Source organism: Pelophylax lessonae, assembly GCF_965119305.1.
Source record: "Pelophylax lessonae genome assembly, chromosome: 10".
NCBI lineage: Eukaryota > Metazoa > Chordata > Amphibia > Anura > Ranidae > Pelophylax > Pelophylax lessonae.
Window position 1 is genome coordinate 19,191,157 of NC_138777.1, and position 13,859 is coordinate 19,205,015.

A 13,859-nucleotide genomic window follows, 5' to 3' on the forward strand; every position below is an offset into this window, starting at 1 on the left:
GGAGGGATGACGCGCGCGCCCCAGAAGTGACGGCGGGGCCGGCGCAGGGCATCGTGGGACCGAAGAAGGCGGAAGAGGACGCCGAAGAGGATCGCGCTGGCTTCAAGCTGCCGACATCTGAGATGGCAGCGCTGGACAAGACTTTTTCAAGGTAAGTACAGTGGGTACGGAAAGTATTCAGACCCCCTTAAATTTTTCACTCTTTGTTATATTGCAGCCATTTGCTAAAATCATTTAGGTTCATTCTTCTTCCTCATGAATGTACACATAGCACCCCATACTGACAGAAAAACACAGAATTGTTGACATTGTTGCAGATTTATTAAAAAAGAAAAACTGAAATATCACATGGTCCTAAGTATTCAGACCCTTTGCTCAGTATTTAGTAGAAGCCCCCTTTTGATCTAATACAGCCAGGAGTCTTTTTGGGAAAGATGCAACAAGTCTTTCACACCTGGATTTGGGGATCCTCTGCCATTCCTCCTTGCAGATCCTCTCCAGTTCTGTCAGGTTGGATGGTAAACGTTGGTGGACAGCCATTTTTAGGTCTCTCCAGAGATGCTCAATTGGGTTTAAGTCAGGGTTCTGGCTGGGCCATTCAAGAACAGTCACGGAGTTGTTGTGAAGCCACTCCTTCGTTTTTTTAGCTGTGTGCTTAGGGTCATTGTCTTGTTGGAAGGTAAACCTTCGGCCCAGTCTGAGGTCCAGAGCACTCTGGAGAAGGTTTTTGTCCAGGATATCCCTGTACTTGGCCGCATTCATCTTTCCCTCGATTGCAACCAGTCGTCCTGTCCCTGCAGCTGAAAAACAACCCCACAGCATGATGCTGCCACCACCATGCTTCACTGTTGGGACTGTATTGGACAGGTGATGAGCAGTGCCTGGTTTTCTCCACACATACCGCTTAGAATTAAGGCCAAAAAGTTCTATTTTGGTCTCATCAGACCAGAGAATCTTATTTCTCACCATCTTGGAGTCCTTCAGGTGTTTTTTAGCAAACTCCATGCGGGCTTTCATGTGTCTTACACTGAGGAGAGGCTTCCGTCGGGCCACTCTGCCATAAAGCCCCGACTGGTGGAGGGCTGCAGTGATGGTTGACTTTCTACAACTTTCTCCCTTCTCCTGACTGCATCTCTGGAGCTCAGCCACAGTGATCTTTGGGTTCTTCTTTACCTCTCTCACCAAGGCTCTTCTCCCCCGATAGCTCAGTTTGGCCGGACGGCCAGCTCTAGGAAGGGTTCTGGTCGTCCCAAACGTCTTCCATTTGAGGATTATGGAGGCCACTGTGCTCTTAGGAACCTTAAGTGCAGCAGAAATCTTTTTGTAACCTTGGCCAGATCTGTGCCTTGCCACAATTCTGTCTCTGAGCTCTTCAGGCAGTTCCTTTGACCTCATGATTCTCATTTGCTCTGACATGCATTGTGATCTGGAAGGTCTTATATAGACAGGTGTGTGGCTTTCCTAATCAAGTCCAATCAGTATAATCAAACACAGCTGGACTCAAATGACGGTGTAGAACCATCTCAAGGATGATCAGAAGAAATGGAAAGCACCTGAGTTAAATATATGAGTGTCACAGCAAAGGGTCTGAATACTTAGGCCAATGTGATATTTCAGTTTTTATTTTTTAATAAATCTGCAACAATGTCAACAATTCTGTGTTTTTCTGTCAGTATGGGGTGCTATGTGTACATTCATGAGGAAGAAGAATGAACTTAAATGATTTTAGCAAATGGCTGCAATATAACAAAGAGTGAAAAATTTAAGGGGGTCTGAATACTTTCCGTACCCACTGTATTTGTCCTAACAGGTAAGTGCAACTCGGGACAGATCAGAGGCTAGCCATTGTGGAATGCACTAGCCCTGACTGTCCCGGGGGTATTTAAAAAAAAAAAAAAAATTCCAGGGTGGAACTCCGCTTTAAGTGTATATTGATTGGTTTGTGCAAAAGTTATCGCTTCTACAAACTAGGGGCCATATAATGGAATTTTTTTCATTTATTTTTTATACTAGTAATGGCGGCAATCAGCGACTTACAATGGGACTGCGATAATCCAGCAGACAGTCTGACACTAACTGACACTTTGCAGGAACCAGTGACACTAAGGCCTCTTTCGCACGGTCGCTCCGGCTTTTTTGTCCGCTGCGGCACTTTTTCCTTTTTTTTTTTTACGGACACGGATGACACTTGTGTCATCCAGTCCGTATGTCCGCATATCATCCCATCCGTTTGCGGATGATATACGGACATAATGTTAGTCTAAGGGGATTGCGGATGTCAGCCGATGACACCGCTGACATCCGATTTTGCATCAGTTCCGTTTTTTTAACGGAGGAAAAATAGGGTTCTGTTCCGTTCCAAAAAACGGAACAGAACTGAAAGGACAAAAATCGGATGTCAGCGGAGGGTCATCCGCTGACATCCGCAATCCCATTGACAAGCATTATGTCCGTATATCACCCGCAAACGGATGGGGGTGATATACGGACATACGGAAAGTCCGTGTGAAAGAGCCCTAATACAGTGATCGGTGCTACAAATATGCACTGTCACTGTACTAAAGACACTGGCTGGGAAGGGGCTAAACATCTAGGGAGATCAAAGGGTTAAATGTGTGCCTAGCCAGTGTTTTTTTTGTATGTATGCTGCTTTTACTAAGGGAAGTGATGGGTTTTATTCCCTGCTTTTCAGGGACACAACATCCATACCTTCCCCCCTGTCATAATGGAGCTCTGTCTTGTTCACATAGGAACCTCTCAATGGTAGTGGGTAGAAGCAGGAAATGGTGCTCAGAGGTGGGCAGGAGGCAGAGAAGAAGAATGACTCGGGGGGGGGGGGGAGTTCCTGCATTCCTTTTACTAAGGGATGTGATGGATTTTATTCCCTGCTTTGCAGAGACGCAACATCCATACCTTCCCCCTGTCATAATGGAGCTCTGTCTTGTTCACATAGGAAACTCTCAATGGTAGTGGGTAGAAGCAAGAGATGGTGCTCAGAGGTGGGCAGGAGGCAGAGAAGAAGAATAACTCAAGAGGGGGGGGTTCCTGCATTCCTTTTACTAAGGGATGTGATGGGTTTTATTCCCTGCTTTTCAGGGACACAACATCCATACCTTCCCCCCTTTTAGAATGGAGCTCTGTCCTGTTTACATAGGAACCTCTCAATGGTAGTGGGTGGAAGCAAGAGATGGTGCTCAGAGGTGGGCAGAAGGCAGAGAAGAAGGATAACTCAAAGGGGGGGGGGGTTCCTGCATTCCTTTTACTAAGCAATGTGATGGGTTTTATTCCCTACTTTTCAGGGACACAACATCCATACCGTCCCCCCTTTTAGAATGGAGCTCTGTCCTGTTTACATAGGAACCTCTCAATGGTAGTGGGTAGAAGCAGGAGACGGTGCTCAGAGGTGGGCAGGAGGCAGAGAGGAAGGATGACTCAGGGGGGGTCCTTCATTCCTTCTTCCCATTCTTAGCAAGGCTGAGGTGTGCTCTTTAGTGAATACAATTATCAAAAATTCAAACAACACAAAGTTCTGGGCTAATTGTTTTTTTTTTTTTTTTGAAGAAGAAGAAGAATAGGTTTTATGCCTGGTTAGTACAATGATATATATAGAAAATAATAATTTACAATGCATACAATGTATTTGCTCAGTTGCACATTTATGCCACATTCTTGTGTTCACTTTTCTGTTCCTACCATTAGAATCAGCTGTCATGATGATGGCATAAGCCACTGTGGGTCCATATGAGGTTTCAAAACTTTGGAAGGTGATGTTCATAGCATCCCCCGAGGATGAGCGAAGAGCCTGCACATTGACTGGTTCCTCTACAAGAACTGCAAAGTAATAAGTCATTATCAGTATCACGTCTCCATTTACATCTAAGTGCCATAGATGAGAGTTCACTAGAAAACAGACTGACTGACATATGGTTACAGCAGTTGAGGTAGGCAGTGGTGTAGGCCACGATGATATTCAGAACACCAGTGGGGTCTTGGAGAAGCAGGATACCTGGGGCCCTGAAGGAATTGGACTGAGCATGCCTACATGTTCGATGAAGGTGAGAGCTCTTATGGCACTTTTCCACTGCAAGTACCGGCTCGGCTCCACTCGGCCCTGCTTGGCTCGGTTTGGTTTCCACTGCATGGTACCGCATGGTACAGTGTTGGAACGGTTCGTTACGGTTTGATGGTTTGGTATGGTTTGCTTTTCCACTAGTAGTAAGTGGGTGGGATAGCAACGATTCTCTGACCAATCAGTGGCTAGTAGTGACAAACAGTCAAGGCTGCATGCAAAGGATTGTGGAATATGGTATTGGCACGGCCCTCTTGGAACCACAACCGAGGTGGTACTGTTTAAGCGTGGCGTACCTTTCGGTTCCATGTAGTGGAAAAGCGCCGACGTAACGTACCGAACCGAACCGTTCCAACACCGTACCATGCGGTACCAGCAGTGGAAAAGCGCAAAAGCGAGCCGAACCATTTGGTTCCATGCAGTGGAAAAGCGCCATTAGAATGACTAAAGAACTGTGTCTAAGGAGCTACCTGGACTCCATTTCAGCACCCTGCAAGGAGTGATGATTTTTTCTGCTAATGACTCCTAGGTTGTGGCCCTTTGACTCACCAAAGCAGATAGTTAGACAGATATAAAGGAAAAAGTCCCTTGCAGCACAGGAAAGTAGTAGTAGATAGCAGACTATGTTAAATGTAGTAAAGCGCTACCTCTTAAACATGTAGAACTATGTATAGCCACAAAAGTATATATAAATGACTGTGTACTGTGTGATACACATCAATTCAAAAAAAGTGCATCCATAAAAGTGAAAAAAAAAATCACATATAATAAGTAACAGTCAAACACACAAAATCCGATATGTGAAATACACACAATGATGTGCTCTAACAATATATATATCCAACATGTTTACAAATGATGATGTGAATATCCAACCAAGTGCTGAGTCCACATACAACAGTGCCAAAATGATGATGTGAGTATTCATACAAATGATTAATCCACATATAGCAGTGCCAAAAAATGCAGTATATAAAATATATATAAATAGTGCCTAAAATTAAATAAATAGGGATATAAATGAATGTCATGTGGGGTTTATTCGGTGAATCCCTTCACCAATATATGACCAGAGGTATGTGGTGGTCGTCTTCGTTAGAGTGCCACCAACCCAGTGCTCACTAGCCTCTCACCTCTCTTTTGCTTGTCTTAAGCCTCTTAGTTAAACTGGATTCTTTGGGGAGTCCTGGCTATAGACAGCCAAAACGATACAGCTCCTGTCACTATGCAATCATTTATTACACAGCTCCATCCATAGTATATCTTAGGAGTGGAGATAGAAGTAATACTCTCATGGTGTAGTACTTCCAATAATTTATTAAAAATAAGCATTCCAAATTTCTATGAACGGCAACGTTACGAGTGTTCAGCTCGTATTGGTATAGACGTCACTTCTGCTTCCATGTACGCTTCGTCTCTGCCCTACGCGTTACGTCACGTGCTTCGTAACGTCTTCCGATAACAGAATATGGGACGTAGGGTTGCCAAGGGCAACAGAACGCAGAGACCAGAGTCTTGAAGTGATTCTAAACCTAATTTTTTCCTTTAAAATAACAAACATATTATACTTACCTGCTCTGTGTAATGGTTTTGTGTATAGGATTGGGTATATGGGATTGTATGGTTGTGTTTTCTCTACTGTTTTTTGTTTTTTATTGGTTGAGCCGAATGGACTTGTGTCTTTTTTCAACCTCACTAACTATGTAACTATATAGAGCAGCCTTGTTCCTCTTCTTCTCTGGTACCCCGCTGAAACTCCTGGATCATCCTCCCCAAATGCCCCCTTAGCAAGCTGCTTACTCAGGAGGTACTCATGCGGGTTTGATTCTGAGCCCCACTCTGTGTCCATAGACACACAAAGTGCAGCTTGGCCTTGGTCCCGCTCCTTCCTCACTGGCGGTGATTGACAGCAGCAGTAGCCAATCCTGCTACTGTCTCTGAGCCAGTGAGGAGGGAGAGAGCCTGTGTTCTCATGCATAGCGCTGGATTGAGATTGGGCTCAAGTAATTTTAAGGGGGAGTGGGCTTGGGGGAGCTGCATGCATTTTATGCATCAAGGTAAAAAACCTTCTACCCTTAGAACCACTTTAATACTGGAGCAGGGTACTGGCTGGAGTGCATGGGTCAGGTTGGAGCAGGATAAAGGTTGGAGTGCATGGGGGTCCCTGGAGCTGGACACATGCTGGAAGGATGCTAGGCTGCTCAAAATACTGGGAATTGCTAGAGGCATAAAATAGTGGGACAGGGCACTGGAGGTAATTGGGTCAGAATGGCACAGCTAGGAAGCACTGGGGATCACAGAAGAAACCTGTCAGATGCCATGTTGCAGATGCATTGCTTGAACACTGAGCAAACCACACTTTAGTACAAGACAGCATCCCCTCTGTGATTGGCTGTGGTGCTGACTGGACCCAGAAGCAGGAAGCCACACACAGAGGGGAAGACCCGGTGCTGGAGTGTAAAGCAGGTGGGTGTTGGTAAGTTAGAGTTTAATTATATGTACAAAAAATGAGACATGACCCTGAATATAGTGGTGCCACATCCAATGTGTATATGAAAGAAACAAAAAAAGAGGGGGAAAGAGAAAGCCCCCCAAGGGTAATAGGACTTTGAAGACTGTCTCTCTGCCGGAGAGGTTATCCCATTTAAATTGGATCAGCATTTGTACAAGCTGTGGCTCCCATACAGGAAGGATACATCTATACAGTGGTCAGTTCAAGCTAAGAACAATCCTGCTCCCAATTCTACCTTATAGCTCCTATCTAAGATGATACTGGGTACACTTTGTCTACTATTTTAACACCAAAAAGGGTCCCCCTGGAGAAGCTGCATAGTGAAATGAGTAGTGATCCATTGCCACTTTTGCACACTAGAACCTTTCTGACCGGGGCATAGGAGGTTGTCCGTCGTAATGGTCCACAGACATTAGGCTCCAGGCGCACTTGCGCAGTTAATACAGCCGGCGGGCCGGTGCGCAGGCGCATTACGGTCCGGTTCACAGACGCTCGGCGGGGAGAAGCAGGAGAAATAGTGGGCGGTAGAGGCGTCCTAAGCTGACGGGCGCATCGTAAACCATCTAGGAGAGGGAGGAGGAGAAGGCCCTTATAGATGTGCCCATTATAAAGAGAGAAAATGTGAGTGCAATTGTCGTATAGTGTATTATGTGTCTTCCATTAAAACGTTATTATCCGAGGTCGGCGTGCGCTTTTTTTCCCTATTTTTGAAGCTTCAATTTATATCAAGTCTGCCACCCAGTGGATTTTAGGAGGAGCTGCAACGACCAGGATTTCTTACGGTATATGCTCACTGCAAGCAACTAGGACTGTATAAAGGATCAGCGTCCCTTTACTGGTGATATCTCACATATTGTGTGTAGATTTTTGTTGGATTTCCACAGACATTAGATGCTGACATATGTTGGGCCATTCATGGGTTCTTCTGGGTTAGGAGCATGCTGCTCAGCACTGGTGTTGTAATATTGGATTTTAACATATTCATCCTTCCTAGGGATTCCTTAGATTTCCACTTTGTTTAACAGGTTACATTGCTAAATCTCAAAGCCCCATTGAGACACGAGCACAGGATAGTTCTAGATGGACATGTAGCTTTAAATGGACTAAAGCTAAAGTAAGCAACAAACAAATTAAAGCCCAACTCCAACTAATGCTTTTTAAGCAGTTAGAGCATACAGTGCCTTTGCGAAAGTATTCGGCCCCCTTGAACTTTGCGACCTTTTGCCACATTTCAGGCTTCAAACATAAAGATATAAAACTGTAATTTTTTGTGAAGAATCAACAACAAGTGGGACACAATCATGAAGTGGAATGAAATTTATTGGATATTTCAAAATTTGTTAACAAATAAAAAACTGAAAAATTGGGAGTGCAAAATTATTCAGCCCCTTTACTTTCAGTGCAGCAAACTCTCTCCAGAAGTTCAGTGAGGATCTCTGAATGATCCAATGTTGACCTAAATGACTAATGATGATAAATAGAATCCACCTGTGTGTAATCAAGTCTCCGTATAAATGCACCTGCACTGTGATAGTCTCAGAGGTCCGTTTAAAGCGCAGAGAGCATCATGAGGAACAAGGAACACACCAGGCAGGTCCGAGATACTGTTGTGGAGAAGTTTAAAGCCGGATTTGGATACAAAAAGATTTCCCAAGCTTTAAACATCCCAAGGAGCACTGTGCAAGCGATAATATTGAAATGGAAGGAGTATCAGACCACTTCAAATCTACGAAGACCTGGCCGTCCCTCTAAACTTTCAGCTCATACAAGGAGAAGACTGATCAGAGATGCAGCCAAGAGGCCCATGATCACTCTGGATGAACTGCAGAGATCTACAGCTGAGGTGGGAGACTCTGTCCATAGGACAACAATCAGTCCTATACTGCACAAATCTGGCCTTTATGGAAGAGTGGCAAGAAAAAAGCCATTTCTAAAAGATATCCATAAAAAGTGTAGTTTAAAGTTTGCCACAAGCCACCTGGGAGACACCAAACATGTGGAAGAAGGTGCTCTGGTCAGATGAAACCAAAATCGAACTTTTTGGCAACAATGCAAAATGTTATGTTTGGCGTAAAAGCAACACAGCTCATCACCCTGAACACACCATCCCCACTGTCAAACATGGTGGAGGCAGCATCATGGTTTGGGCCTGCTTTTCTTCAGCAGGGACAGGGAAGATGGTTAAAATTGATGGGAAGATGGATGGAGCCGAATACAGGACCATTCTGGAAGAAAACCTGATGGAGTCTGCAAAAGACCTGAGACTGGGACGGAGATTTGTCTTCCAACAAGACAATGATCCAAAACATAAAGCAAAATCTACAATGGAATGGTTCACAAATACTGTATTTTCTGGCGTATAAGACTACTTTTGAACCTCAAAAAAATCCCCCAAAAATGGGAGGTCGTCTTATACGCCGAGAATAATATCTCCAAGGTAACCTAAGTAGGAAGTATTAAATGGCTGATGTATGTTTTTTGATCATCCTATGAGTTATTAGACCTGCTAATATTGCAAAGTGGATCCTGAAGAAGCCCTCTCCTCTATGTTTGGGAGGGAAACACGTTGATCCATGATCCATAAAATCTCCTTCATGCGTTGATTGCACAGAATGGTCAAATATTGTCAATGTTGCTGTAATTTGTATTTATGATATCATATATATTTTTTAAATACTGTTTTGTATAAATAATTTTTTAAAACTATACTGTTGTAGTTTATATAGTTCTCGGCACGTAAATCTTTTTCCTATAATCTGCCTTGGAGGTGGATGTGGGGACTCCTTTTCAATACATAATCACAGTGGCTTTAGCTCAGTGCTGAAGAAGAGTCTGACAATTTCCATGGCCGGACAGGAGGAGAAAAGAGTTCAGGTATACATATTTTAATGGATGCTTTTAAAAAGTAGGTGTGGCGGAAGGGTTTAGGTAAGAGGTAGGAAAGGTCTGGAGGGGGGGGCCAGGAGGTTGCAAATTTAGGATATAAGTGAGAAACCAAAGAATCTAGGAAAAACATAACATGTAAATGTAAACTGTCATTACATTACACTAGGTAGTTACCTAGATTACTAGTAGTAGTTACTGAAGCAGAATCAGAGAAGCTGGTAATAGTTGCTGTTGACCGATCTTCGTTGATAGTGTTTGTAGCTGGATCATATCTGATAGCGGTAAAGCCTATTATGTAGACCCTGAAAGTCAAGAGATCAATGTCCATCTTATTATATTAGCAATGAGTGATTTTGCAGAAATTTAAACAATTTTGCTAAAATGTAATCGAAAATAGCCTCTTGTTCCACCATGCAGGCTGCTTAGAAGAAATTGGCTTAAGAATCATATGGATTTTATTTATAAGAAAGGCATGTGATAACCATCCCAGTACTGACATAATTCAATGGCTTTGTTGACAAGCAAAGCCAACCCAATCTACACCACTTATCCTAATGTCAAGCCTTTGATAAACAAAGCCACATGCACACCATGCTATCATTGGTTTGAGGTTTGAGGACCACATGGCTATGTTAATTGTGCTGAAATAACCCATTTTTGCTCATAATTAATTATTATTCATAGACTCTCCAAAACAAAAATCTATAGTTTCATCTTTTCACATTCCTTTACCTCCAGTCAGTCTAACAGAGACCTCATTGACCTTGAGATGATTAAGGTATAAGGTTTCGTACAGATTCCTAAAATTATATTTTCATTACATATGTTCTGGTGCAATAATGTCTAAATCCCTTTCCTCTTCTTTACATACTTTATCAGCATCCAATACTCCTGATGAATAGACGGAGGTCCAAGAAACGCGTCGAGCGCATATAGTTGCATCTAGTTGCATCTTTTCACATTCCTTTACCTCCAGTCAGTCTAACAGAGACCTCATTGACCTTGAGATGATTAAGGTATAAGGTTTTCGTACAGATTCCTAAAATTATATTTTCATTACATATGTTCTGGTGCAATAATGTCTAAATCCCTTTCCTCTTCTTTAGATACTTTATCAGCATCCAATACTCCTGATGAATTGACGGAGGTCCAAGAAACGCGTCGAGATTACACAAAAACTCGGCTGCAATAATTTATTCTATTATTTTATATATTTATTCTCTTATTATAATCATCTATGAATTGATATATACAGTGTTTCCATATTGAAATTCATTTTTAAAGACCCTATGTGAGATCCTATTTTATTGTATTTATATTCCCAATATGAATTGTATACTGTTCAACATTAATTGTCTACCAAAATATATGAACTGTATTACTGTATGTCTTATAGAATAAATATTCCTTTTCTTTATTTCATGCCTCGTTTAAAGTCCCGTTACTCTGGTTCTTTTCTTTTTTTCATCAGTCTAACAGAGAATCAGCCTAGTGTCTGACCCATGTGATTCTGGATTTGTAGACACAAGGGGGGGTTATTTATTAAAACTGGAGAATGCAAAGTCTGGTGCAGCTCTGCATAGAAATCAGCATCCAGGTTTTATTGCCAAAGCTTAATTGAAGCTGATTGGCTGCCATGCACAGTTGCACCAGATTCTGAATGCTTCAGTTTTAGTAGTGTGTCTCATTGCATGCAGGTCAATGCAACTCCATTACCTGTAGTGTAATGTTGGGTCCAATGGTCCATTGAAGTATCCCCTTGAAACAGTTCCATCTCCCACATGGACATTTATCTTATTCAATTGTGTGGCTTTCCGGATTTTCTGCTGCTCAAGTACAGAGGTCACATAAGTGCTGGTCAACCCATTCCTGAAATCATTATAATTCTTTGCTAAAGACCCTTTAGTTGGTTTGTTACCTGTAAAATAATAATAATAAAAAAAAAAGATCAAACTGATGTTTTCTATATTTTACTGAATTGTTCTGCTTTTCATTTTTTTTTGTTCTTGTAAAAAACCTTTCGCTCTTTTTTTCTGATGTCCTGTAAAAAGGCTGCACCGCTGAGGATTCCTGGTGAAGAGAAGTAAAAAGTCCCCACCGCTGACCTACTGAGTGCGGGATGAAGACAAGGACAGAGCGCAGCCCCCCCCCCCCCCCCCAGAGAGGATGGTGTAAACTGTGTCTGAGCAGAGGCCGGTTCCATGCCCCACTGAAGACTCTCCTCCTCCGGCCAGTCCCAACTGAGTTGTCCCAGCTCCCTCCAACCTCCCCCTGCTGGCCAGGTCGGGAACCTGGATTCAGCCGGTAAGTAGAGAGTATCTGGAACAGGGCTTCAGCTTGGAATGGGGGTCAGGAGGAGGATTGGGAGAGTGGGAGGGGGGGTGAGGGAAAGTGGGTGGGGGGTCGAGTTGCTGCACCATGGGCCTCTGGTTTGTACTTGCCCTCTGGGCCGAAAGTTGCCAGTCTGCCCCTGATTACCGGTTACTCTTGGTAAGCCTGATGTGTGCTACAGTCATAGATTCCAATAGATTAATGTATACAATCATAGATTCCAAGGTTCTAAAAGGTTTTTTTTTTTTGGGGGGGGGGGGTAGATTTTTATGGCCAGTTAACACAATAACATACATACAGAAAACAAACTTTTAATCGCATACATTCCCTTTGCTCAGTTCCACAATTATGCTGCTGGTTAGTATATGCAGTTCTGTATTTTGGCCTAGGCCAACAAGGCCCAGGCCTAGGGCAGCACTTTGCAGGGGGGCAGCAAAATAGCGGCTTCCGCCTCCATCTGAGACTCTATTGGCCACTGGTTGATAGAGCCGCCTGGCGCCGTGACTCCCTGGCCCTGCCCATAATTCAAAGTGGAGGAGGATTTAACTTCCTCCTCCTCCTCCTCCTCCTCCTCGCCTAGAGCTCCCCCCCACCCCCTCTCCCTCTCCCTTCCACTCCCTTCTTCCTCTCTCTCCCACCCCCCTCTTTCTCTCCCACCCTCCCCCTCTCTCTCTTTCTCTCTCCCGCCCCCCTCTCTCTCCCACCCACACCCTCTCTCTCTCCCACCCACACCCTTTCTCTCCTACTCTCCTTCTCTTTCTCTCACCCCCTCTCTCTCTCTCTCTCTCCATTCCCCCCTCTCTCTCACCCACCCCCCTCTTTCTCACTCCCCTCCCTCTCTCTCTCATCCCCCCCCTTCTCTCTCTCATCCTCCCTCTCTTTCTCATCTCCCCCTCTCTCATCCCCCCTCTCTCTCTCCCACCAAACCTCTCTCTCCTCTCTCTCTCTCCCTCTCCCACCACCCTCTTTCTCTCTCTCTTCCACCATGCTCTCTCTCTCTCTCCCACCACCTTTCCTCTCTCTCCCACCACCTTCTCTCTCTTTCTCTCACCCTCTTTCTCCCCCTCACCCTCCCTTACCCATTCCCCTCTCTCTCACCCACCCCCTCTAACCCCCCCTCTCCTGAGACCTCTGGGGTCCTTGCTGGGACTTGGGACATCTGTTAAACAGGAAGGGGTGGGGAAAATGTACAAAGGAGGAGAAGGGGGGGGGGGCGCCCAATTTTAGTCTTGCCTAGGGCAGCACAAAACCAAAATACACCACTGAGTATATGATTGCTGTTCCTACCATTCAAATCAGTTGTCATGATGATGGCATAAGCCACTATGGGTCTATATGAGGTGTGAGCACTTTGGAAGGTGATGTCCATGGCTTTCCCTGTAGATGAGCGAACAATCTGCACACTGCCTGGTATCTCCGCAGGTACTAAAAAAAAATAATTAATAATCAGTATCACATCTCCAGTAAGTTAAAGTGTAAATATGGATTAAACAGACAAATGACGTATATGATGCAGTCTACTACTAGCAATAACATCACAGTTTTTGTTTTTTCTGATTGCCGCTTGCAATACTGTTTGAATACTTAATCATAAAACACAGCGCGAAACGGTGAATCATGGTAAAAATGTGATAAAAAATATTAAATGTGATAGAACTGATGTGCCTGCACTCAGGGGCCGGGAAAAGGGGTGGGCAGGAGGAGCGCTTGGGTATCATGTGAAGTGAAGGGGCACCACAAGGAGAATGGGGGGGGGGGGGGAATTGGTGTTGGAAGGGGGAATTTGGCAGGCAGCAGGGAGTAGGTATTGTACTAGTTGGGGAAATTTGGGGGGGGGGGTGCTAAGAGTGGTGATTTAGAGGGATTTGTGTTGGAAGAGGGGATGGGGGGGGATTCATGCGATGAGGGGGGGATTTAAGGGAAATTTCACTGGGAGGGGGGATGAAAAATGTTGGGGGGGGGATGTTTACTAGGTGGGGAAATTTTAGGAGTAAAGGATTTGTGTAAGGAGTGATTTTTTTTGGGGGGGGGGGGGGAGGAAAAGATTTGTGCTGAGGGGGG

At 44.2% G+C, this 13,859-nt stretch overlaps 1 protein-coding gene across 1 annotated transcript in view; it reads right to left on the bottom strand.

The window, feature by feature from the left end:
* LOC309565194 (uncharacterized protein) overlaps nt 1-13,859 on the bottom strand; it is a gene marked incomplete at both ends in the record, with an annotated part of 239,729 nt that overhangs the window by 43,315 nt on the left and 182,555 nt on the right. The window contains 4 exons of the mRNA XM_082269988.1: nt 3,694-3,831; nt 9,642-9,769; nt 11,184-11,385; nt 13,086-13,223. Coding sequence (XP_082126114.1) covers nt 3,694-3,831; nt 9,642-9,769; nt 11,184-11,385; nt 13,086-13,223 — 606 coding nt within the window. The remainder of the gene's footprint in view (nt 1-3,693; nt 3,832-9,641; nt 9,770-11,183; nt 11,386-13,085; nt 13,224-13,859) is intronic.